General features: G+C 35.9%; 1 protein-coding gene across 1 annotated transcript; it reads right to left on the bottom strand.

The window, feature by feature from the left end:
- Nucleotides 1–230: 230 nt before the first annotated feature.
- Nucleotides 231–19,233, bottom strand: LOC140138405 (uncharacterized). Its single transcript, XM_072160303.1, has 4 exons — nt 19,058–19,233; nt 3,786–3,971; nt 3,105–3,258; nt 231–1,963 (listed from the first exon to the last, which is right to left on the bottom strand). The coding sequence occupies exons 1-4, from the start codon at nt 19,140–19,142 to the stop codon at nt 1,882–1,884; spliced, it is 507 nt and encodes a 168-aa protein (XP_072016404.1). The 5' UTR covers nt 19,143–19,233; the 3' UTR covers nt 231–1,881.
- Nucleotides 19,234–27,201: the final 7,968 nt, after the last annotated feature.

The raw sequence follows: 27,201 nt of genomic DNA, 5'->3' as shown, positions 1-27,201 counted from the left end.
AGTACAGATGTACACACACCCACACAAACAACTGTATTTTATCCAAGGTAATTGCAGACCCCTCCTACATACGGTACCCTATAACCCTAAACCCTAAACATGGGCCATAACACTAACCGTAATTCTAATCCTAACCCTAATCCTAACCCTAATCCTAATCCTCACCCTAACCTAACCCTAATCCCAACCTTAACCCTAACATACCCTTAACAGGCAAACCCTAATCCTATATCAACTTCCTAACCTTAGTCCAAATCCTAATCATATAGCCTTGGAAGGGGGGTGCTCCTTTTGGAATGGATAATAAATTGGACATTCAAAATCATACTTGTTACACAAAGTGAATTTAATTTCAAGTTTAAAATATATCTGGACTTAGTAAAGTCCAAAATGAAAATCATCTCTGTTCTGCCCTGTATGATCTATTATACGATCTGTCCTGGACGTATTGTATTCCTTTATTGTTCAGTGGCTTTATATTATATGTATTTAGATAATAAAAGAGAGATTGCGATGTTCCAGAGGATGATTTAAGGAAGCCCCATCATGCACTGTAAAAGTGTTATCACGAGAGTTTCAACTGCCACTTTACTTTTCAAATCCCATTGAACTCTGTGCAAAAGATGTTGTTTTAGAATTGTCCGTGTGTCATTATTACTTGGTCGATTTCAGATCTAAAGTGATGTATGCATGAAGGATAATTCACACCTTCTGTAGATAACATAAAATGTGAAATCGACCAACTTTTTGAAGGTGTTTTTATTGTAAATATATCTGTCCAAATTCAAATTTAACCATGCACGTGTGTATGCAGTGGGCGGGCAGTGGTATCATGTTCACTCACACAGCTGTGCTAACCGCAAGACTTGCTGGGAAGTGCTTAAATCATCCTCTGGCGATGTTCCATACGCAGCAGGTGGACTGCACGTTTTAATGTACGTTTTTACGTACGTTAATACGGTGTTAAATATTGCTAGCCTCGGCTCCAAATTGGATTGTGCTCATTCGTCACGAAGGAGAACAAGGCAGCTGGAACAAAGACTATAATATCTGATCTAGGTCGATAGAGGGCATAGTGATTGAAAAGTTAATGTTGACCGCAGGCTATCGAGTCTCTGCCTAATTCGAACAGCACGCTTTTGATTTTGACTAAAATTTTGACTTAACATACTGCTTAAACTGTATTTTTGTGTTAATTCCCCAAATACTATACTTGCCCAAAAACATATATTTTGGTAGATGAAGGATATCACTACATCCATATATCATTATTTTACTTCCAAAATGAGACTTTTTCATCCTGAAAGTTAGGCTCGTTGCATGAACTTCGACATGTCGTAAAATAAGCTTATTTCTACGTAACACGTTGGTGTCCAAAATGTGAAATCGCAATGTCATATACGTACAAAGTATCACACACATTTCAATGGGCAATCTCTTCGTATGGACATCGCGTATAAATTTAGTTAATTTTTAACACATCGCTGTAAGGATTTGTTACATACAAAAAGGATCATAATAATAATTAGACTTTCCTTCGTATGTTCATTATCCTTGACTGTCTTTAACATAATGTGAAATGGACAAATTTTGTGCGTTTTCAACGATGCATACGTTGATTTCGCACGTGGAAAATCTTCAAAACTGGCTAAATACGTGACCTCGCTTCGATACAGGAGAGTGGTTTTGAATAGATCGACGTACGTCTGATACCTACGTTTGGAAATCGCAATCTCTCTAAAGTGACGCGATCTCCGTAGAAAGAAACATCTAAATAGCAAAAATCAATATAACTACTTTTTATGAACTAGTTTTAAAAGATTTTTAAGCTGATATATTGTATAACTGAACAGCCTGAACAATTAAACGTTGTCGCTGTATTTATTCAGCATATTCAGTGAATTCAGCCTTATACTGCGTTTTATATCCATCATCCCCGTCGTGCTTCAGAATAACGAGGATTCTGAAAAATATAATCAAAGAAAAACTTAATATTAATTCCACGGTAACTTCAATACCACTTCCAAAAAAGTCTTATTTTATGATTATGGCCCTGTCCAAGAATATTTTACTCTCTAAATGTACACCGAGTGGAAAGAGTGGAAAAAAGTGTGTGAGAGTGATATGGAGGACCACCCCATTTTGAGGGGAATATTTTCACTCTAAAAGGATTGAAAAAAGTAGTCTGTATACTCTTAAAAGAGTGAATATTGCCTAAAGAAAATGTACTTTCTTTCATTTTCCTTCCTTCCTTCCTCGGTGCTCAGAAGCCTGAGGAAAACGCACTGCGTGTGTACATGGGCAGGAACAATAATAACATGTAGACGTAGACAGGTGCAGAAATAATATACAGTGCTGATTAAAAAGCTGGATGTGTAGCTACACCAGGAGACGATCCCTCGGACTGTTTTTAGACTGTTTCCCCTCAAAAACGGGTTGTCCTTCATTCGACTCGTTGAAAGAGTGGAAATTCACTGTTTTACATTTAGAGAGTACCCTCATTGACTGGTATAATTTATAGAAAAAAATCACCAAAGCATCATACACCGATAAATATTTTAAATAGGGCTACGCTCTTACAATACTTGCGTGCAGGAAAGCAGTATGACACGCAAGGTATCTTGGACACCAACAGTCCCACGTGCTATGCTACTCAGGGCTTGGTTGGCTCTCAAACGCCTATTAGTTGGTTTAATCAATTAAATTTAAACATGTCTTATAGAAGTCGTGCCCGTCAGGAAGCTTAAAGCTTATTCTTTAATGACAAGTCAGAGTGGGAAGGGACCTGTAAAAACCTTCAAATGAGAACGCACACCCGAAAATTGCAGAGTAACCGAGGACACCCAGCAGCCGGGCGTATTGCAAGCAACATAATGTGGGTCCTCGGTTTGGCGCCTAGCTTCTGATGTGCAAGGTTATAGGAACATTTGTAGGGGGTGGGTGAAGATTTGTGTCAAGACCACAAATATATAATGAGCCATCAAATCAAAATGCGAGATCCTTCTGCCATCCGGACCGGGCATCCGGATTATAAAGCACGTGATGTTGTCTGCGCTCTTCTAATTTGATTTGTAAAATTTCCGCCTCAGACCAAAGTGACTTACCTAGACGCACCCATGCTGTTGTGGTCTTCGTCAAAATAATGCCCGACAGCAATGGCTTGCACGGCACCAGTTTTCAGCAGTTCAACATCTTGCGTTTCTAGCTCCACACTATGCTTCCCGGAATCAAAGACACGGTCATATGCATCTCGAATAGCTAATACATTACAAAAAATAGCCAGTAATAATATAATAATGAGGAGGAGGAGGAGGAGGAAGAGGAGGAAGAGGAGGAGGAGGAGGAGGAGGAGGAGGAGGAGGAGGAGGAGAATAAAGAGCATAAGCAGAATATCTACAAACCATTACACGGTCATAAATATAATCATGTATATAAAGAAGGTGTGTAATGATGTTGGTCGATTATTATTTCTTACTTAGTTTTATTTGGTTGGTTTCTTGCTTGCTTGCTTTAATTGCTTGCTTGCTTGCTAGCTAACATCTGCATATTTCGTTGAGTTGATTAACATCAGTTCAAGCGCATAGTATAGTCATATTAAACAGTAATGTTGATTTTCTATTGACTCTGAACCTTCCGCCCGTTATTTTAGAGTACAAAAGAAAACTGATGAACTTTTCAGATTCGTTTCTAAATTGGATATCTTGGTATGTTATTTTTACTCCTTTTTTACTCAGACTTTGACGAGTACGTACTGGGCAACATAAACAACACCATTTGAAACTTACCCTCTCTACCTCGTAGGACCCCCAAGTCTTGATGCATATACACACAATCTTCTATGTATTTCTCTGCTATCATTGAAGCATTGTGAAAGTCAAAGAGCTCTTCATATTCTTGTTTCCCTTCTTCAACATACAACTTTGTATCGTCCTTGTCATTAGGCACCTTTCCGCTTTCAAACCAGTGATTACCTATAATATTCATACCAATGAGTTAGACATAGTGAAGTTACGTCCACGGCAAATTCACCGTGACCTTTTCAGCCATAAACCCGCTTATTGAAGATTAAACCGATATATGCAGTACTAAACCATTATATAGTAATCTATTGTCCAATGCAAATTTATTACCACATGATAATATTAATCCAATGAGCGACCGAATTGTCCGCTACGGACAACTAATCGGGGTATTTTTCACTGGTTTGCTGTCATTTACTCATCAAGGCGGACCACCGTTATTATAAGGACTATGCTAAATTATTTAAAGATTGACATGTAGAAAATAAGCCATACTTGATTGACAGAAAGTACTAAATTTGTACCTATTACGGTTTTATGACACCAAACTTCCAAATACGACCAAACCAGGGCTGCCCGGTGAAGCAAAATGTGCATTGGAATAACACGGCGAGTTTGGATAGATGGTAGGATTTCTTTTTCATAAAAATGTATGTTCTCCCTCAGATATTTGGAAAAGAATAAGTAATTGAAACATAGAGTAAGTACTAAAATCATAGCTTTTATACTTTTTGATATATGACGCTAACTAGTTCATCCCCTATAGCTACAACACAGCGCTACCAGTAGGGTTCAATTGCCTATATATTGTGAGTGCCCCTGTGTTGTATGCATACATGTAGTTAACAATAACTGCATGATGAATCAAAGAGTAGGCCTACTGACTCCGCCAAGTTTGCGTGTCGCTCATGGAGGCCAATTAACATGATTAATGTAAGAAGCGGCTTCAAAATTCGACCGCAGGGATGGCGGTTGAACCACATTCCATTGTTTAGAATAATAGAAAACGGCTCCAACCGGACGGAACCCGGTGGGCATCCGGCGGTTGAGTTTTCGAGCCACCCCTATGTACCTCCAATTTATTTCGGTATTCGCCCAGAAAAATTGGATTCAAATCGCGTGTTTTTTGCGTTCTGTATGTAACGCGTTGTGCCAAAACGTCCAAACCTTTGAAACGCTCAAACTTAAAGCGCCTGCTTGAAAATAACACATACTACACTACTATAGGGGCGTCTTCAACACAAATCGAACTATGACCTCTTCCTACCCCTCCCCTACCCCTCCCCCTAAAATGGTTTAAGGCGCGAAGCGTCATGGACAAGGTCGCTGAACATGTTATAACGTGTTTGTTAATATAATTCTTTTGTTTTAAGTAAAGGTGTCCCCCAAAACACCTGGGATCGTGTCAAAGAAGAGTGAATTGAAGAAAAGTCAGGGTTTTCCCGCAAGTTTGGCATATGATAATATAATTCTTTTGTTTTAAGTAGAGATGTCCTCCAAAACACCTGGGATTATGTCAAAGAAGTTGAAATTAAGATAAATTGAATATAATTCTTTTATTTAAGAAAACTTTTTAAAATATTAGTAGAGATGTCCTCCAAAACACCTGTGCTTATGTCAAAGAAGTTGGAATTAAAATAAAGGAAGAATTGAACAAAGAGGAATGGTAAGATCTAAAGCTCGAACACACCTGGGTTTATGGCATTGTCTTAAAGAAGTTTTGAATTAAAGAAAAGTCAAGGTTTGCAATTAATCGTTTGTTAATATAATTGTTAGATGAACTTGACCGCTCACTATTTGATACCCTTTTAGAGTGAATGATTTTGAATTGGTAAGTCAATAATGACTTTTACAGCTTATATAGGTCAATATAAGCGTGATCTTGCTCTACAAGAATATTACTTGCATTCCGTCAAATAGCTTGATTGAATCAACTAGAAAACTTGTAATCCTCATGGAAAAATGGCAGCCGTATTTGCTTAAAAGGGTAAGTATTTTGAATGAATATATTTTACAATTATGCTTAAGAAACCTTTATAAGAAACTTTACATCTCAAATCATTATTCACCTCAAATTGTTGACACCTGGGATCGTGTCAAATAAGAGCGAAGTTGAAGAAAAGTCAAGGTTTCCAATTACCTGTTTGGTATTGTGATTCTTTTTAAAGAAAGTTAACTGTTTAAACAAATATTATATTAGAAATATCCTCGAAGACATGGGTTTATGGGATTGTGTCATAGACGTTTTGAATTGAAATAAAGGGAAGAATGGAACAAAGAGTTTTTTAAATGATGCAATATCTAAAATTAGATTTAAAATGCCCTACCAGCAGTATGTGATCTTTGGTCGTGGGAAAAATGGAGCCCTCATTGGTGACGTTTGGCCAATAGAAGCAGCGCCAATAAAGATTTTATGATGGTAAACAATGAATTCCTTTATAAGAAAAGAAAATAGTGTCTGACATCAATGTCATTTTGAATATAGATCTGATTCAACATGGTACGTATTTCAGGAAATGGAAATGTTGTACTTATTATCAATCGTGAAAGCACTGTTAGTTTTTCTGATAAAGATGATGGAATGGAAAGAATAATTGTTACTGATAATGTTACAGAACTTCATACAGTGGATGATAAAATGGATGAAACAAAATCAAAGCGGAAAACAATAACTACGGGTCGCATAGATGGAGTCCGCTCCAAGCAGAAAAACAGAAGTAATGGAAGGGACAATAGTGAAAGAAAAATCGAAATGGAAAACAGTATCTAGCGGTTGCATAGCAGGAGTGTCAAAACAGAAAAACAACAACACTGAATTGCAAATTACTAAGGATATGAAGGCTCGTATAGTGGAATTATTGAACCAAATAGCCAACAATGGAAAGTGGAAAGAAATGCAAACACAAATAACACCTTCTAGTAGATTGTGATATATAGCGGGATTTTTAATCAGATACTTTCACTTGCAATTTTCGTCTTGAAGCAGTAAAGAGAAGAGAGATCTTGAATAACTTTAATATGACCATGGTATAGTACTTCCATGTAAGGGGTTGAACGCAACTTTCGACCATTGCACTCCAAGATTTGCAACAGCTGATAGCATAGGCATCTACTCCCGCTTCTACTTAATATCATGCTTATATACTGAAAATATCAACCAGGCCTTCAGTACACTTGTGAAGGAACGTTCAGTGTGTTGGATGTCAGACTGATCACCCATCTCAGCAGCATATATAGCTCCTGAAGAGAATATATTAGCTCCCATTCTGTTTGAACTTGCAAAAGAACGTGTTGATGAATTTGATCTTCGACTACTACTTATTAAATCAGCAAATAACCTATTCATGGACTGTCGTGTCATCCACTTTCAACAATTTTTGTAAGAATTAGACCGGGGAATTAGAAACATAATCAAGAATGAAGCAATTTGGAAGAAAGCAGCAAGGTTTCTGTACATGTTGTGATGGTATTATTGACAGCTCGGCTGAAACTTCTTGTCTTGGAGGAGAGGATCAATTCTTGAAAGACTATCGTGACTATGGAGAAGAAAATGTACATATCAGCCGAGAGGATTATGTAAACAGTGTACAAAGCAGAGTCATTTTTGACTATATCGAACTTTATCTTGCTGAAGAGAGACTTGAGAGCAAACTGTTGAACTGTGATGAAATGATGCATATAGCAAATATGATTCGCCTCATCCGAAAACATGATGACTATAGAATATTGCTAGATTGGCGACTTGGACAGGATAAAATAGCAGACAAATTTAAAACTTTGTGTGAAAATGCATTGTTTGCGAATGGAAATCTTCAAAATCTATGTTTTAGAGCACTCACACTGTATATCTTTACCATGGACCTGTGCCGAAATAGGCTCAAAGACAATGATTTGAAACAGGCACTCTTAACAATTACAAAAGATGCTATTTAACAATATGACATTGATTGGACAGTTATATTGAGAGACGCTTGATGAAATGGGACATTGTAAAATTCATATGCACAAGCGTCATTATGTTTGGATTTGCTCTTTTCATAAAATATCTGGTAAATTAACCCTAATTCGAAAACAATTAATTTTTAATGAATTGAAAATATGAATACATGTATTTGGATTTTCTTATTAAATAAAGAGAGAAACTACATCATTGACTGACTCAACAATGTGTTACTACTTTGCGTTCTTTGTTGCGTAAAATGCGTTACGCCGCCGAAATAGTGCGTCAAAATGCGTTACGCTGCGTTGATATTGCGTCAAAATGCGTTACGCCGCGTCGATAGTGCGTCAAATGCGTTACGCCGCGATGATATTGCGTCAAATTGCGTTACGCCGCGTCAAAATGCGTTACGCCGCGTCGATAGTGCGTCAAATGTGTTACGCCGCGTCGAAAAACGCTGGTTCTATAAGGGCCATAAAAAAAGACCATAGATATGTCCTCGAAGACACATGGGATCGTATCAATTAAGTTTGAATTGAAGAAAGTCAAGGTTTTTTATTATGGATAAAGTTGAGCGCTCACTAATTACTACTGTGTGAATGATTATGAATTGAAGTCAATTGAACCCACCCTTGAGACTCGACACGCACGAAACAAAGTACTATACGACTCGCAAGTTTGTTTTTCGATTATATTTTATTTTGTCTAACCAGGCACCATACTCGTATATGCGTAATTAATGAACAGAGTATCTCCTTAGTTTATTCTACTTTATTCAGTACATACACGTTTATAAGTTTATACGATTACCGAGAAACATAATCAAATCATGATCAAATGAACTGGTTTATTATTACCTTATTACCTACAACAACAACAAAATATCTAATACCTGTTGGACAGATATAACATAATTTATACAGTATTGTTAGTGTAAATTCGTGTATTTAGTACACTATCATTGGGTAAAATTATGCACAGGTCAATATTTAATTGTAATAATAAAGAGATAATTAATTATTTTATTATTTTTGACGATAATAAAGTATACCTGGTAGATGTGTGTATTTGAAAAAGTTATGCGAGTATGAAAGTTTAAGAAGTCTAAAAGTATAAAGTCTCTATGTATTTGAACTATTCGTCGCTGTCGGCGCTCGAGTCTTCCATGTTTTCCTCCTCATCTTCGTCGTACAGGAATAGACCATCGAATTTGACTTGATATTTAGCCACCACTCTTTTTATAGCTTTGTTAATATCCACGCCTTTGTCCATTTTGTCTTCAAGCTCTTCCGTGATTTCCTGATACAGGTCATCGTCCTTCAAATGCTGAAAACTCCATAAAAATGTTAGAAAGTGGTCAAAAAAAAGACACGTTTAACAGCCCACACGGTCTTCGTGTATGCTCTCTCTTTAGCTTGCTCTTGGTTCAATCCCTCGGCAATGTACTTTGCATATTTTTCAGCTCTCATCTCTTCAGTGCCTTCCATAGCTTGTGTATACCATTCTTGATATGTAGCGTTGTCTTCCAGTTCATCGCTTGTCTCTTCATCCGATGACTCCTCCTCAGATTCAGAAGCTTCTACCACTGAATCGTCGGATTCTGTGTTGTCATTTACTTGCGTACCATCCGAGTCCATATCATCTACTTCTGAATCACATTCCTCTCTTTCATGTACAGTTTTCTCATGTCGTCTAAGATCATATTTGCGAGTGAACCCTCTATCACACAAGGAACACCGGTAAGGTTTAGCATCAAGAACATCCATGTTGCCCCTTTGAAGGATTGTGTACAAATGGCAAGAAGATAGACTGTTCCCATAAAGTAACTCATGATTAAAGTCCATTTGACGCACTATCGACGCGGCGTAACGCATTTTGACGCGGCGTAACGCAATTTGACGCAATATCAACGCGGCGTAACGCATTTGATGCACTATCGACGCGGCGTAACGCATTTTGACGCAATATCAACGCAGCGTAACGCATTTTGACGCACTATTTCGGCGGCGTAACGCATTTTACGCAACAAAGAACGCAAAGTAGTAACACATTGTTGAGTCAGTCAATGATGTAGTTTCTCTCTTTATTTAATAAGAAAATCCAAATGCATGTATTCATATTTTCAATTCATTAAAAATTAATTGTTTTCGAATTAGGGTTAATTTACCAGATATTTTATGAAAAGAGCAAATCCAAACATAATGACGCTTGTGCATATGAATTTTACAATGTCCCATTTCATCAAGCGTCTCTCCAATATAACTGTCCAATCAATGTCATATTGTTAAATAGCATCTTTTGTAATTGTTAAGAGTGCCTGTTTCAAATCATTGTCTTTGAGCCTATTTCGGCACAGGTCCATGGTAAAGATATACAGTGTGAGTGCTCTAAAACATAGATTTTGAAGATTTCCATTCGCAAACAATGCATTTTCACACAAAGTTTTAAATTTGTCTGCTATTTTATCCTGTCCAAGTCGCCAATCTAGCAATATTCTATAGTCATCATGTTTTCGGATGAGGCGAATCATATTTGCTATATGCATCATTTCATCACAGTTCAACAGTTTGCTCTCAAGTCTCTCTTCAGCAAGATAAAGTTCGATATAGTCAAAAATGACTCTGCTTTGTACACTGTTTACATAATCCTCTCGGCTGATATGTACATTTTCTTCTCCATAGTCACGATAGTCTTTCAAGAATTGATCCTCTCCTCCAAGACAAGAAGTTTCAGCCGAGCTGTCAATAATACCATCACAACATGTACAGAAACCTTGCTGCTTTCTTCCAAATTGCTTCATTCTTGATTATGTTTCTAATTCCCCGGTCTAATTCTTACAAAAAATTGTTGAAAGTGGATGACACGACAGTCCATGAATAGGTTATTTGCTGATTTAATAAGTAGTAGTCGAAGATCAAATTCATCAACACGTTCTTTTGCAAGTTCAAACAGAATGGGAGCTAATATATTCTCTTCAGGAGCTATATATGCTGCTGAGATGGGTGATCAGTCTGACATCCAACACACTGAACGTTCCTTCACAAGTGTACTGAAGGCCTGGTTGATATTTTCAGTATATAAGCATGATATTAAGTAGAAGCGGGAGTAGATGCCTATGCTATCAGCTGTTGCAAATCTTGGAGTGCAATGGTCGAAAGTTGCGTTCAACCCCTTACATGGAAGTACTATACCATGGTCATATTAAAGTTATTCAAGATCTCTCTTCTCTTTACTGCTTCAAGACGAAAATTGCAAGTGAAAGTATCTGATTAAAAATCCCGCTATATATCACAATCTACTAGAAGGTGTTATTTGTGTTTGCATTTCTTTCCACTTTCCATTGTTGGCTATTTGGTTCAATAATTCCACTATACGAGCCTTCATATCCTTAGTAATTTGCAATTCAGTGTTGTTGTTTTTCTGTTTTGACACTCCTGCTATGCAACCGCTAGATACTGTTTTCCATTTCGATTTTTCTTTCACTATTGTCCCTTCCATTACTTCTGTTTTTCTGCTTGGAGCGGACTCCATCTATGCGACCCGTAGTTATTGTTTTCCGCTTTGATTTTGTTTCATCCATTTTATCATCCACTGTATGAAGTTCTGTAACATTATCAGTAACAATTATTCTTTCCATTCCATCATCTTTATCAGAAAAACTAACAGTGCTTTCACGATTGATAATAAGTACAACATTTCCATTTCCTGAAATACGTACCATGTTGAATCAGATCTATATTCAAAATGACATTGATGTCAGACACTATTTTCTTTTCTTATAAAGGAATTCATTGTTTACCATCATAAAATCTTTATTGGCGCTGCTTCTATTGGCCAAACGTCACCAATGAGGGCTCCATTTTTCCCACGACCAAAGATCACATACTGCTGGTAGGGCATTTTAAATCTAATTTTAGATATTGCATCATTTAAAAACTCTTTGTTCCATTCTTCCCTTTATTTCAATTCAAAACGTCTATGACACAATCCCATAAACCCATGTCTTCGAGGATATTTCTAATATAATATTTGTTTAAACAGTTAACTTTCTTTAAAAAGAATCACAATACCAAACAGGTAATTGGAAACCTTGACTTTTCTTCAACTTCGCTCTTATTTGACACGATCCCAGGTGTCAACAATTTGAGGTGAATAATGATTTGAGATGTAAAGTTTCTTATAAAGGTTTCTTAAGCATAATTGTAAAATATATTCATTCAAAATACTTACCCTTTTAAGCAAATACGGCTGCCATTTTTCCATGAGGATTACAAGTTTTCTAGTTGATTCAATCAAGCTATTTGACGGAATGCAAGTAATATTCTTGTAGAGCAAGATCACGCTTATATTGACCTATATAAGCTGTAAAAGTCATTATTGACTTACCAATTCAAAATCATTCACTCTAAAAGGGTATCAAATAGTGAGCGGTCAAGTTCATCTAACAATTATATTAACAAACGATTAATTGCAAACCTTGACTTTTCTTTAATTCAAAACTTCTTTAAGACAATGCCATAAACCCAGGTGTGTTCGAGCTTTAGATCTTACCATTCCTCTTTGTTCAATTCTTCCTTTATTTTAATTCCAACTTCTTTGACATAAGCACAGGTGTTTTGGAGGACATCTCTACTAATATTTTAAAAAGTTTTCTTAAATAAAAGAATTATATTCAATTTATCTTAATTTCAACTTCTTTGACATAATCCCAGGTGTTTTGGAGGACATCTCTACTTAAAACAAAAGAATTATATTATCATATGCCAAACTTGCGGGAAAACCCTGACTTTTCTTCAATTCACTCTTCTTTGACACGATCCCAGGTGTTTTGGGGACACCTTTACTTAAAACAAAAGAATTATATTAACAAACACGTTATAACATGTTCAGCGACCTTGTCCATGACGCTTCGCGCCTTAAACCATTTCAGGGGGAGGGGTAGGGGAGGGGTAGGAAGAGGTCATAGTTCGATTTGTGTTGAAGACGCCCCTATAGTAGTTACTACTATAGACCACTTGGCATGTGACGTCATTGCCCGGCAGTATGCGCGCGCATTATGACAATTTCCATTGTTCTTTGCCCTGCAGTGTGCGTACGTATCGTAGTCTGCTAAGGGCATGTGCATTTTAAATCGCCCGCCACATTTCATACAATACAAGAAAGCCATTGAACAGTGTAGCGGCTCGTTCGAGCATATCGATAGACTAGTCCCTCGCCTTTGTTGATAAACAGTGATGTCTAGTGGTCTATAGCACACCACTCTTCGCCATACATACATTCTCCCAGCCACATTTCCCTAACATAATATGAAATTTAAAAAAATAAATGAAATTTATTTTGTCAGAGGCACCGGCGGGGTTCGAACCCACTCTGCACTCAGCCGCTATAATGTACTCCTATACGATATTGACATAACACCAGGGCCTTAGACCGTTCGGCTATCAGGCTTGATGGGTGTCATGATGAAAATTTTAAAATATAATCGCAACTTCATTACTTCAACATACCAAGTGACAAGCAAAGACAGAAAACGTACCATATTTTGGAATTTTATTTGTTTAAAAACATTAATGTGTATTAATAGCGCTCAATTGTTGATAACTACGTGTTATAAATGAGGCTATACACGCACAATAGTCGGGACAATAGTATATCGATTTTGATTCACACGTGCGCTACGAACTCGCCGTATACATAGATTATCAATGTGGCGTGGCCTACCATTTTTCTTGTAGCTTCTTTTATACACGTCGATGTTTTCATCAATTATACAATTAACCCACATTAGACCCATAATTTTATTTCAGGAAATAAAAGATTAGATTACCATAAAAACGAAACAGTAATCATTTGTTGGGTCTAATGTCATTTATACATGGAATTTTCAACGTTTTTTCTATCGCCGTTCTCGCTCAATTAGAAAAATATTTTGGCGTATATAAAATTGAAATAAAATTCTCTGCCTCTCAAACGACATCAAATGTGCCACAATTGGGTATCACGAATCGTTATATATGATGTGCAGTTAATATTCATATTTTCTTTTATACAGAGGATGCTTCAGTTTTGACAGGAAAAATATTTTCTTGAAAACCCTCTCACTCGGTTATTTTAAAAAGGTAACCACGCTTCCCTAGAATGTGCAATAAATTAGCATTAAAATTTTTCTTATTCTAACAGCAAGCGTTTCTAGAATGCAGTATGGCGAAATGTGGTGTAGGTCTATAGGTACGGTAATTCAAAATATCGGAAATATTTTAACATGTACTCGTAAGCTGTGATTATGTGTGATATTATCAAACAAATTTACCAGATATTATGGTTATACTATAATACTGTATTCATGACTATGCTGAAATTTGGGCATATGGTTCCCGAAAATAATAGCTTTAATTTGTACTAAAAACAATAAAATACAAGAGCAATATTGTACCATTCTTTTCATCAAATCTCATTATTATTTTTATGGAATATGATACTATGAATGAATTCGGTTTACCTTGACAGTCACGGGTTAGTTTAGAACGTTCCAATGATTCCAATAGGGCCCAAACTTACGCTAGATTGAACACGGTATTACAAAGCAGTGACATAGTCACGGCTAGCTGTTACTTTTTTCTTAAAGGTTTTTTTTCTGTCAATTTGTCGAAATTTACTTTTGTAGTATTTTAATTCAAGAAATGCACAAGTGTTTGTAAATCACTTTGGTAATAAATAAATAAACAAATAAATAAGTAAGTTGTATTTTAATCTGTGGTTCAGAGGATGGTATTAGGTTTTCCCGTCCAATTTCAAACTTCGGTGGTTCAGTTTAGTATAAGTGTCATTCCTTTTCGCGCAAAATTGAATGACCGCTTACATTCTCGATCTCAATTAGGCAAATGTGCAATCTACGGTATTTCATTTGATACGCAGTCAAAATTCTAAATAATTCACCCAATTTCGCACTTAGTGCACCCAATTTCGCACTTTGTGCACCCAATTTCGCACGTTGTGCAGCAAATTTCGCACGTTGTGCAGCAAATTTCGCAAATTGTGCAGCCAAATTTCACTTAGCCCTGAATTCAGAACCTATTCGGAAATACAAATTCATATATGCGAAAACAAAATGGAAAAATGTTCAATCGAATTCGCGAAGAGCAGAATCAAATCCAGAAGTTGAAAATATGAAAATGCTATTTATCGTGTTTTATTAAGGGCTGGGGTATGAACGTTTGGACGGTATTTATTTTGGGACATTAGAGCACATCAGACATATCGAATTGCATTCTGAATACGAAGAATGTCATTCTGATATCAAATAATTTTGATTTTTCTGAAATTCGCAATTTAATACACATTTTATGGCAAATCATTAAAAATTGATATTTTTGATATTTAACAGTACTTGAAGTGAACTTTATAAATCTGATGATTTATACTTAAAGTGTATGTAGGTGGGATGAAAAGCCGACGATCAATTGAACATTTTGACCTTTCGTATTGAAGATATGGATTTTTTCCCCAAAACACCAAAAAAAATTAGGTCTTTTTGGGAAAAAAATCCATATCTTCAATACGAAAGGTCAACATTTTCAATTGACCGTCGGCTTTTCCTCCCTGCTACATACACTTTAAGAATATATCATTAGATTTATATAATTCACTTCGAGGACTGTTATATATCAAAAATTTGAAAAATATCAAATTTTTATAATTTGTCATAAAATTTGTATTATATTGTGATTTTCAAAAAAATGAAAATTATTTGATATCAGAAAGACATGGTTCGTATTCAGAATGCAATTCGATAGGTCTGAGGTGCTCTCATGTCGCACAAAAAATACTGTCGAAACGCAATAACCGCTCATTTTAGATCCCTTAAGCATTATATACATGTATCGTCAACAATATGATTGTTCAAACAAGCACGTTGCTATATTAAATGTGAAGGGAAAACATAGTTTTAAGTAGTGTTAAAAATTGCCTAATGCATAGGTTTAGTAAAAATGAAATGAATTAAAATGAATTGTATATTTAAAAGCATTTTTCCCGGCTTAGTTCAGAAACCATAAAGTGATGTATGTCCCATAGTTCAATCAAGCTCAGTGTAGTTAATCATATATCTGCTTCTTCTTACGATAGGTCTTTTTAAATCTTCGTATTTTTAATTATGTAATATGTACCAGAATAAAAACAGAATGAACACAGTCAAAACAACATTCAGAAATTAAATAGCTTAGCATATTTTGCAGCCAACATATCCTTCACATCACAACTTGTTTAATTAATTAATATAGACCCATTTCGTGTCCATTTCATTGTGTGAAAATCTGGATAATATATAGCCTATAGTATAACATTTTATTAATTTTTATTCGGTGTATGCAAAAACATTTGAACATGTTAATAACTTATGCAGTGAAGGTCCTTGGTACTATGCCTTTGACATACAAGAGAAGGTGAATAGTGAGTGTTCAATTATAAACACATGAAATCCTGGAAACGTGAAATTTAACATGTTAAGGTTATTGTTAACACCCGAACGTGTTAAGCGATGTTTTAAACATAATTTTAATACGTTCGTGTGTTTAAAACAAGTAAAGAGAACATAAAATTCAAGGCCATTAAAAATTTCTATCATATGGACCCATATTGGTAATTCAACGATAATGGATTTAATAGCATTTTTATTCCATGGTGCAGACTCGTGATACCTCTAACATAGAGCGTTAGGTGCGGGATTGTAGTATTTTGTTGTAGATAATTTTGATATGTTTGTGTGTTCTATAATATAATAGTGAATATATCTGATAATTAACTATTTTGTTGTTGAAGTATTTAAAATATATCTGATAATATTCAGACATTGTCTAAAATATCCGTCCGAGAAGCCTATAGCAGATATTTGTGGTATTTGGATATTAGGGATTAGATCTTTTTACCTGGTAAGTGATGGATAATAAGATGTAATAAGATATTTAACTATTAATATCTAAATTATCCAAAATATGAGATAATTTAGATATTATCCAAAGTATCAGATAATTTCGATAATCTAAAATATACGGTATCGCAAATATGTATAATATTTAGATCATTGACTATTGTCTGAATTATAAAATAAAAAAGAAGATTAAAAATTATTATGACTTTTCAAAAGTTATAGTCGATATTCATATGTAATTAAGAAATTGAACTGAGTCAGATATGTTGTTATCATTCAACGTTTCTAGATCAGCAAACATGCGCAGAAAAGGATCAGCTGCGGTAACAAATTCAAAAAGTGTCCCAACAGATCAACGAGGACCAATCTCAAAAATCTTTTCCATTGAGAGAATTGGTAGTTTTAGATACCTTGGTGACAATTACCGTGTTCTTTGATAATTGATTTAAGGTATTAGACCTGGAATTGGGTGATAAAAATGTCATTTTTGTAATCAAATTCCCCAAACTCTCAGCTTTCTTTTACTTTTTATTTGATCAAAATTGAACATTCCGTTCAAATTTTACAAATGAAAAACTGTCAACAGAAAATGCGAAAATAATCCATAATTAGCGTTATCCCATATTAATTATATTTCTTATGTATTGTATTGTTTTCAAGCAGTGAAATTCTAGAAATCATTGAATACAAATTAATTACGGATCCAAAATGCACCAGTTAACCAAACATATTGTTGTATTGTATATCAAAATGTAATTACAACAGTAAAAATAATCATTCTAATTATCAAAATTATGTTAATTAGCAAATTAATATTTATTATCGATTTTGTAAACTTTAAAGTCAATTTTCTCGTAGGCCTATTTCATATTTTCACCAATATTGGAATTGCAAAAAAATGTGGAAGCAAAACTGAAATTTGGAATGAATATGCTTTAATCCCTGATCTGTGCATTGAGCCTACTTTTGAAAATGTTAACTGCATACTTCAATGTGAAATGTCTGCCATACGAAAGTTGCCCATGACGAAAATTTCACATGACATGATTGGACACAGTTGATAGCCTTACCCCCCCCCCCCCCTAAGTCTGTACAAATAGGCTCAATGCGCATATCTTGTTGAGAGCTTTAATTTGATGCCTTAATGAGCTTCATACAATGTTTAGTTCTTGCTCTACATTTTTTGGCGTTTCTCGGTTTTCCACCTAATTATTTATGCAAATTAATATTCATAAAACTGTGCACAAATGTATTTCTCCATATGGTCATCATATATGTATAACCTAACAATGATGTGATGTTTAGTTACCAAAATAAGTCAATCCCAGGTCTAATACCTTAATCAACAAACAAACACGGCGTCTTTTAGGTTCTTTGTACAGGAGAGTTAGGGTACCCGTCTGCAGTGGCATAACTAGGGTTGGTAGTGCATGAGGCAAGAAACAAAATTGGTTGCCCCTACCCCCACCCGAAGACGCGGACTTGATCTTGACAATGCTGTCATTTTAGATTCTAATTGCATCATTACCCACAACAAAAAAAAAATGTATTCAAAAACTCGAAAATGTCCCAAAATGGGCGATTGCTTCTGACAATACGTTATATGTTGATTTTGATACTTTTCTCTTATTACTCTTCGTACTTATTTTATTCTGACATTTTGCTACAAATGTATCTATTATTAGCCCACTCTCTAGTTGATGTGCTTGCATTCAAGCATAGGCTTAACGTAAAGGGCATTTCGTGATCCACAGCCTCATTCCCCACTTTTCTTCAAAAAATTGAGATTTTTATACCACAGGAAACGTGTGGCTACATAATGTTTATTTCTTGCAGATTCATTCGTTTAGCACAGATATCGTCAAATTTTATTTAGATTCTGGTATACCAGAACGTAATTCAACACAGTAACCTATAGAGCAGAGTAATACACATAATCATGCATAACTCTCAAATGCAAAATCGGAATCAACTGAAAGTTTGGGAATAAGCTCTTTTTGTGGATATCTACTGAAAGTATCATAAAACGAGGATGCTAGGATCACGAAATACTCCTTTAAGAATAGACTATCACTCAATAGTGGGCTAAATTTTATAGTACAGGACGCAGCGTGATACACTGGTTATTGTCTTTGCCTTTAATGTGAGAGGCTCATAAGGACATTATTCGTAAAATTCGTCCTTTTCTTCCTCGGGAATCCTTATTTACACTTTACAACACCTTTGTAGTCCTCCCCCCCCCCCCTTCACCAGGTCACTTGTGCCTGGCCGAAGTTTCGTCAACGTCATCTCCTAGATTTCAGTTGTTAATGCCGAGAAATGCTTGACATGAGAAAAAACGATTAAAAAAACATCGATTAAAAATTGAAAAGAAAGAAGACATATTCTTACCTTGTTTTCTGTACTTCGCATTGACATTGCAAGATGTTAAGATTCCAGCCGAAATTATTAGGGCAAATAGTGTGATCTTCATCATTAACAAGTATTGTTCTTGACTGATTGGGAAGAGTATACAATGTGATGATTATACAGGTGCTTGCCGACTCATTGAAATGTTCATTTACAAATGTGTGCAATTGACAGATGGTGAACATTGCCAACACCAAGTCAATAATTATATTTGTACAGAGGAAAAAGAACCAATAGAACTAGAAATAATAAACGCACTATCGACATGATCGGCCGCTGGTTTATAACATCAAGGTTAAATACCACTAATTATGTATTACACGTGTTTCAATGGGAAAATGCCTAATTTCGGGTGGAATTTTCTCATATTCAGAACTCTCACAGTTCAATGTTACCAATATCAGGTGAAACTATATGATTTAGATGCCAAATGATCAAAAATTCAACATAGGTTGACCTGAGACTTTTCTTGTTTTAACGCACTGAACCGCAAACACCTTAAAATGACAGTGCGCCCTCGAAGCTGAAAGTTACAATATGATAGGGCGACTATTTACTAAAAACCGAAGCCGTGCGTATGAATTTTGGTACTATTACATCAAAATGTCATATAATGAGAGAAAATGTACCATTTTGAAGCATCAAACTCTAAAAAGTACTTTTTGGCTATATAACTTGATCAATTTCAGCGATTTTAATGCAGTCTTTTCGAATGCCATGAAAACAAATAGTTCCTCGTCGTATTTCAATGTATCGCCCAGGCCTATTGGTGGTCTTTAACCTCAAGCGTCAGATTACAAATAAACTGAATTAATAAAACTCCATCTCACCAATCTTTGATTTTTGTTCTTCATCCTGTGGATGAATGTGAGTGGATTATGATCTGTGAAGACAAGCACAGGGCACACTGTGATACATCAAAATGTTGCAATGCTAAAAGCAATACAACTGACACTCCTTTTAATTGTGGAGTAATTTCTATGGTGCTTGTTAAACTTCTTTGAGTAGTAACATTATAGGGTGATCAATTTGATCTTCACCTTTTGCATGAGAACACCCCCACAGCATATCTACATGACATCACTATCATCAACTGTCAGTTTTAACTGCTTCTGAAAATCAGGTACTGATAGCGCAGGTGAACTCATCAGAATTGACTTGATCTTGTCATTCTCACATTGCTCTGTCCATATGAATCTGTCATTCGTTTTCAACAAATCAGTCAGAGGTGATGCTATGTCCGAAAAGTTTGGATAGAACTTTCTGTAATATCCAGTCATACCCAGTAATCTCATGAGTTATATTTTGGTTTTAGGCGCGGGAAATAATTACTCAACAGCCTCAATTTTGGTTTGATGTGTTTAACCTGGGCTTGACCAACTTCGTGCCACAGGTATGTGGCTGTGACATGGCAAAACTCACTTTTTGCCAAATTCACTGTCAAAATTATTTGCTTCAGACAGTTTCTGAAGCAATTGATAGCTAGAGTTGTACCATGTGTTGTTCCCCTGTTTGACTTTAAACAATCAAATCGTCAGTATACGTCTCGCAACCATCTATGTCAGCTACGATTTGGTTTACATTCTTTGAAAGTTTGCTAGCACATTTTTCAAACCGAATGTCATAACCTTGTACTGGTAAAGACCAAATGGTGCATGGTGTACAGAATACGGAAATCTCTTTGGCACGGTCTGTGAGTGGCACCTGCTAGTACCCTTTCAAAAGATCATACTTGCTCAAAAATTTTGCATTCCTGATTTTGTCAATGCAATCATCATCATTTCTAAGAATATGATGTGAATCTGTTTTGAATGCAAATTTGCAGATCTCATGTCTGCCATGAGCCTGTATGAACCATCTGGCTTGGGAACAAGGAAACATTGTGAACTCCATTCACTGTCACTTGGTTCAATGATATCATTGACCAACATAATTATATTGAATCTCTTTCTTGAGATACTCCATTTTTAATGGATTCACTCTATATGGATGCTTCTTAATTGACTTTGTGTCACCAATATCTATATCATGGAACGCAACATTCGTTCTGCTTGGAGTATCAGGAAAGATACTTTCAAAATCTTTGACCAATTTTCCGTTTTGAATTTGTTGATCCTCCGAAAGATTACCTAACTTTTCATCTAATTTTCCAAGCACATCAGAGTTTTGTAACTTGACATTAACTCTTTATGGATGGCGGAAAGCTTCAAAATACGCCTAAGAATACGCCTAAGAATACGCCTAACCTTAGACGTCTAAGATGCATTCTTAGGCGTCTAAGATGCAATCTTAGGCGTCTAAGAAATTCGCGGTAGACTTAAATCAACGAATCACAGGACTAGAAATCCCAAACAACCAATCATCTTAGGCGTATTCAATTATTGACCAATGAAATCTTAGACGTCTAAGTATGTTAAGGGCTGGGGTATGAACATTTGGACAGTATTTATTTTGGGACATCAGAGCACCTCAGACATATCGAATTGCATTCTGAATACGAAGAATGTCATTCTGATATCAAATAATTTTGATTTTTTGAAATTTGCAATTTAATACACGTTTTATGGCAAATCATTAAAATTGATATTTTTGATATTTAACAGTACTTGAAGTAAACTTTATAAATCTGATGATTTATACTTAAAGTGTATGTAGGTGGGATGAAAAGCCGACGATCAATTGAAAATTTTGATCTTTCGTATTGAAGATATGGATTTTTTTTCCCAAAACACCAAAAAAAATTAGGTCTTTTTGGGAAAAAAATCCATATCTTCAATATGAAAGTTCAAAATTTTCAATTGATCGTCGGCTTTTCCTCCCTGCTACATACACTTTAAGAATATATCATTAGATTTATATAATTTACTTCGAGGACTGTTATATATCAAAAATTTGAAAAATATCAAATTTTTATAATTGTATATTTGTCATAAAAATTGTATTATATTGTGATTTTCAAAAAATAAAAATTATTTGTTATCAGAAAGACATGCTTCGTATTCAGAATGCAATTCGATAGCTCGAGGTGCTCTCATGTCCCACAAAAAATACTGTCGAAACGCAATAAACGCTCATTTTAGATCCCTTAAGTGTAACTAAAATACCGGCCAAAAAATTCAAACTTTTACACAAGTGTTCGAACGACTTATGGCCGGGATTGTAGATATTCTGGCCCATTAATAGTAAAGACAAAGGTGGGTGAACTACATTATATCATTACGACTCCAGGTAGACGCAAAAGTAGACAGTAAAAAATATAAATATGCTCAAAGAGTATATTGAAAGAATGTCACTGATACTAGTTCAGAGCCAATCTGTTCAGTTACACATGTTGATGTAAACATGAGTGAAGTTGCAAACTCTGACATCATGGATGAACAGAGTGATGACGTAAAACACAAAGAGTTATGGATGGCGGAAACCTTCAAAATACGCCTAAGAATACGCCTAAGAATACGCCTAAGAATACGCCTAACCTTAGACGTCTAAGATGCAATCTTAGACGTCTAAGATGCATTCTTAGGCGTCTAAGATGCAATCTCAGGCGTCTAAGAAATTCGCGGTAGACTTAAATCAACGAATCACAGGACCAGAAATCCCAAACAACCAATCATCTTAGGCGTATTCAATTATTGACCAATGAAATCTTAGACGCCTAAGATTTTACACGCCTAAGAATTCTTACACGTCTAAGATTGATATTTTAGTGATGGACGGTATCACCAATGTGATTTTCTCTGAGGACTTGCAGCAAAATTGATTAATTGGTTTGATTTTATTTTCGTTGGTTTGGTGTGCTGTTTTGGTGTTGGCTAGTAGTAGTCAGGTATTAATGTTGATGAGCATGATGACGGCGACGACGACGACGACGATGATGATATGATGATGATGATGATGATGATGATGATGATGATGATGATGATGATGATGATGATGATGATGAAAATTAATACACAAACAACAAAGAGGAACAAACATGCCTAGCATATATTTATATACCTCCATGATTCTATTTTTAACATAGAAAATTTGACCTCTTGTCTTCTTGCACTTTGCAGACTGAAATTATGCATATCTGATCTCTTCAATTATAAAAAACGATTTGGCCTTGGCCTGGGGGCCCGAAGTTGGCGAAAATATGTCACACGCTGTTCGAATTATAAAGACGTAGTTGGTTGACCTTATAATGTGTGTGCAGTAATAACTTGACCTCTGAACGTATTGGATATAAACGCATCATACCCTACACCGTCAGGTTAACTTTCTTGTTGAATGGAGGTATCGAGGTCTCTTAACTGTGTATTTTGGCTCAGTCATAGCATACGTGTTAAGAAAAAACATACATGAAAAGTGAGCAGGTTGACACCATAGACACGTGCTCTTTGTTTAAACATTACAAGTAACATGAGTGGCAAACATTAATGTTTCATATTGCTTGCAACCCCCTCCCCCCCAATCAATGTTGGAGCCAATACTAGTCCGTTCCTATCTCAGTATCAAAACAACATTGACTGGGTGGGTGCGGGGGGGGGGGTGAAAATTTCATGCTAAATTTAATCCCTCATCACTGCCATCATCATCACCACCACGACTCTAATATTCATCTGACATCATTTGTATTATCCATCATCATCATCATCATCATCATCATCATCATCAACAACAACAACAACAACAACAACAACACCATCACCATCATCATTATTATCATCATCATTTACACTATAGCCACACAAATAAAAATCTTACATTAACTGCAAGTCATCAGAAAAACAAAATATTTAAAACAAATTAAAGTTTTATCAGTTTGCAACAACAACATCAACTGCTAGATTATGTTCAAATGAAAAAAGGCCTATTATGTAAAATACATTGTTCCGCCTGAATTGTCAAAAAGGGGCTGAAAAGAACAAAACAATGGGCCATTGTGCCGAAAGGTGGGAGAACATGTACCCTATCCCCTCCCACCCCATCACCCCTTTCTCTTTGGGATTGACGCGGGTGGCTAAGGAGAGAAAATGAGTTTATTAAAAACACACCACCCAGCCATTGTTCGAAATATTCTCTAACGCACAGCGTCCGTTGTACGTTTTGATCGAATTTGCGATACCGTCCATCACTAGTCACGGTCAAATGGTCAATCTTAGAAGTGTAAGAATTCTTAGGCGTGTAAAATCTTAGGCGTCTAAGATTTCATTGGTCAATAATTGAATACGCCTAAGATGATTGGTTGTTTGGGATTTCTAGTCCTGTGATTCGTTGATTTAAGTCTACCGCGAATTTCTTAGACGCCTAAGATTGCATCTTAGACGCCTAAGAATGCATCTTAGACGTCTAAGGTTAGGCGTATTCTTAGGCGTATTCTTAGGCGTATTTTGAAGCTTTCCGCCATCCATAAAGAGTTAATGTCAAGTTACAAAACTCTGATGTGCTTGGAAAATTAGATGAAAAGTTAGGTAATCTTTCGGAGGATCAACAAATTCAAAACGGAAAATTGGTCAAAGATTTTGAAAGTATCTTTCCTGATACTCCAAGCAGAACGAATGTTGCGTTCCATGATATAGATATTGGTGACACAAAGTCAATTAAGAAGCATCCATATAGAGTGAATCCATTAAAAACGGAGTATCTCAAGAAAGAGATTCAATATAATTATGTTGGTCAATGATATCATTGAACCAAGTGACAGTGAATGGAGTTCACAATGTTTCCTTGTTCCCAAGCCAGATGGTTCATACAGGCTCATGGCAGACATGAGATCTGCAAATTTGCATTCAAAACAGATTCACATCATATTCTTAGAAATGATGATGATTGCATTGACAAAATCGGGAATGCAAAATTTTTGAGCAAGTATGATCTTTTGAAAGGGTACTAGCAGGTGCCACTCACAGACCGTGCCAAAGAGATTTCCGTATTCTGTACACCATGCACCATTTGGTCTTTACCAGTACAAGGTTATGACATTCGGTTTGAAAAATGTGCTAGCAAACTTTCAAAGAATGTAAACCAAATCGTAGCTGACATAGATGGTTGCGAGACGTATACTGACGATTTGATTGTTTAAAGTCAAACAGGGGAACAACACATGGTACAACTCTAGCTATCAATTGCTTCAGAAACTGTCTGAAGCAAATAATTTTGACAGTGAATTTGGCAAAAAGTGAGTTTTGCCATGTCACAGCCACATACCTGTGGCACGAAGTTGGTCAAGCCCAGGTTAAACACATCAAACCAAAATTGAGGCTGTTGAGTAATTATTTCCCGCGCCTAAAACCAAAATATAACTCATGAGATTACTGGGTATGACTGGATATTACAGAAAGTTCTATCCAAACTTTTCGGACATAGCATCACCTCTGACTGATTTGTTGAAAAACGAATGACAGATTCATATGGACAGAGCAATGTGAGAATGACAAGATCAAGTCAATTCTGATGAGTTCACCTGCGCTATCAGTACCTGATTTTCAGAAGCAGTTAAAACTGACAGTTGATGATAGTGATGTCATGTAGATATGCTGTGGGGGTGTTCTCATGCAAAAGGGTGAAGATCAAATTGATCACCCTATAATGTTACTACTCAAAGAAGTTTAACAAGCACCATAGAAATTACTCCACAATTAAAAGGAGTGTCAGTTGTATTGCTTTTAGCATTGCAACATTTTGATGTATCACAGTGTGCCCTGTGCTTGTCTTCACAGATCATAATCCACTCACATTCATCCACAGGATGAAGAACAAAAATCAAAGATTGGTGAAATGGAGTTTTATTAATTCAGTTTATTTGTAATCTGACGCTTGAGGTTAAAGACCACCAATAGGCCTGGGCGATACATTGAAATACGACGAGGAACTATTTGTTTTCATGGCATTCGAAAAGACTGCATTAAAATCGCTGAAATTGATCAAGTTATATAGCCAAAAAGTACTTTTTAGAGTTTGATGCTTCAAAATGGTACATTTTCTCTCATTATATGACATTTTTGATGTAATAGTACCAAAATTCATACGCACGGCTTCGGTTTTTAGTAAATAGTCGCCCTATCATATTGTAACTTTCAGCTTCGAGGGCGCACTGTCATTTTAAGGTGTTTGCGGTTCAGTGCGTTAAAACAAGAAAAGTCTCAGGTCAACCTATGTTGAATTTTTGATCATTTGGCATCTAAATCATATAGTTTCACCTGATATTGGTAACATTGAACTGTGAGAGTTCTGAATATGAGAAAATTCCACCCGAAATTAGGCATTTTCCCATTGAAACACGTGTAATACATAATTAGTGGTATTTAACCTTGATGTTATAAACCAGCGGCCGATCATGTCGATAGTGCGTTTATTATTTCTAGTTCTATTGGTTCTTTTTCCTCTGTACAAATATAATTATTGACTTGGTGTTGGCAATGTTCACCATCTGTCAATTGCACACATTTGTAAATGAACATTTCAATGAGTCGGCAAGCACCTGTATAATCATCACATTGTATACTCTTCCCAATCAGTCAAGAACAATACTTGTTAATGATGAAGATCACACTATTTGCCCTAATAATTTCGGCTGGAATCTTAACATCTTGCAATGTCAATGCGAAGTACAGAAAACAAGGTAAGAATATGTCTTCTTTCTTTTCAATTTTTAATCGATGTTTTTTTAATCGTTTTTTCTCATGTCAAGCATTTCTCGGCATTAACAACTGAAATCTAGGAGATGACGTTGACGAAACTTCGGCCAGGCACAAGTGACCTGGTGAAGGGGAGGGGGGGAGGACTACAAAGGTGTTGTAAAGTGTAAATAAGGATTCCCGAGGAAGAAAAGGACGAATTTTACGAATAATGTCCTTATGAGCCTCTCACATTAAAGGCAAAGACAATAACCAGTGTATCACGCTGCGTCCTGTACTATAAAATTTAGCCCACTATTGAGTGATAGTCTATTCTTAAAGGAGTATTTCGTGATCCTAGCATCCTCGTTTTATGATACTTTCAGTAGATATCCACAAAAAGAGCTTATTCCCAAACTTTCAGTTGATTCCGATTTTGCATTTGAGAGTTATGCATGATTATGTGTATTACTCTGCTCTATAGGTTACTGTGTTGAATTACGTTCTGGTATACCAGAATCTAAA

Source organism: Amphiura filiformis, chromosome 17 (genome assembly GCF_039555335.1).
Source record: "Amphiura filiformis chromosome 17, Afil_fr2py, whole genome shotgun sequence".
Classification (NCBI taxonomy): domain Eukaryota; kingdom Metazoa; phylum Echinodermata; class Ophiuroidea; order Amphilepidida; family Amphiuridae; genus Amphiura; species Amphiura filiformis.
The sequence above is the reverse complement of the archived record's forward strand: the minus strand, read 5'-3'. Positions and strand labels throughout refer to the sequence as shown.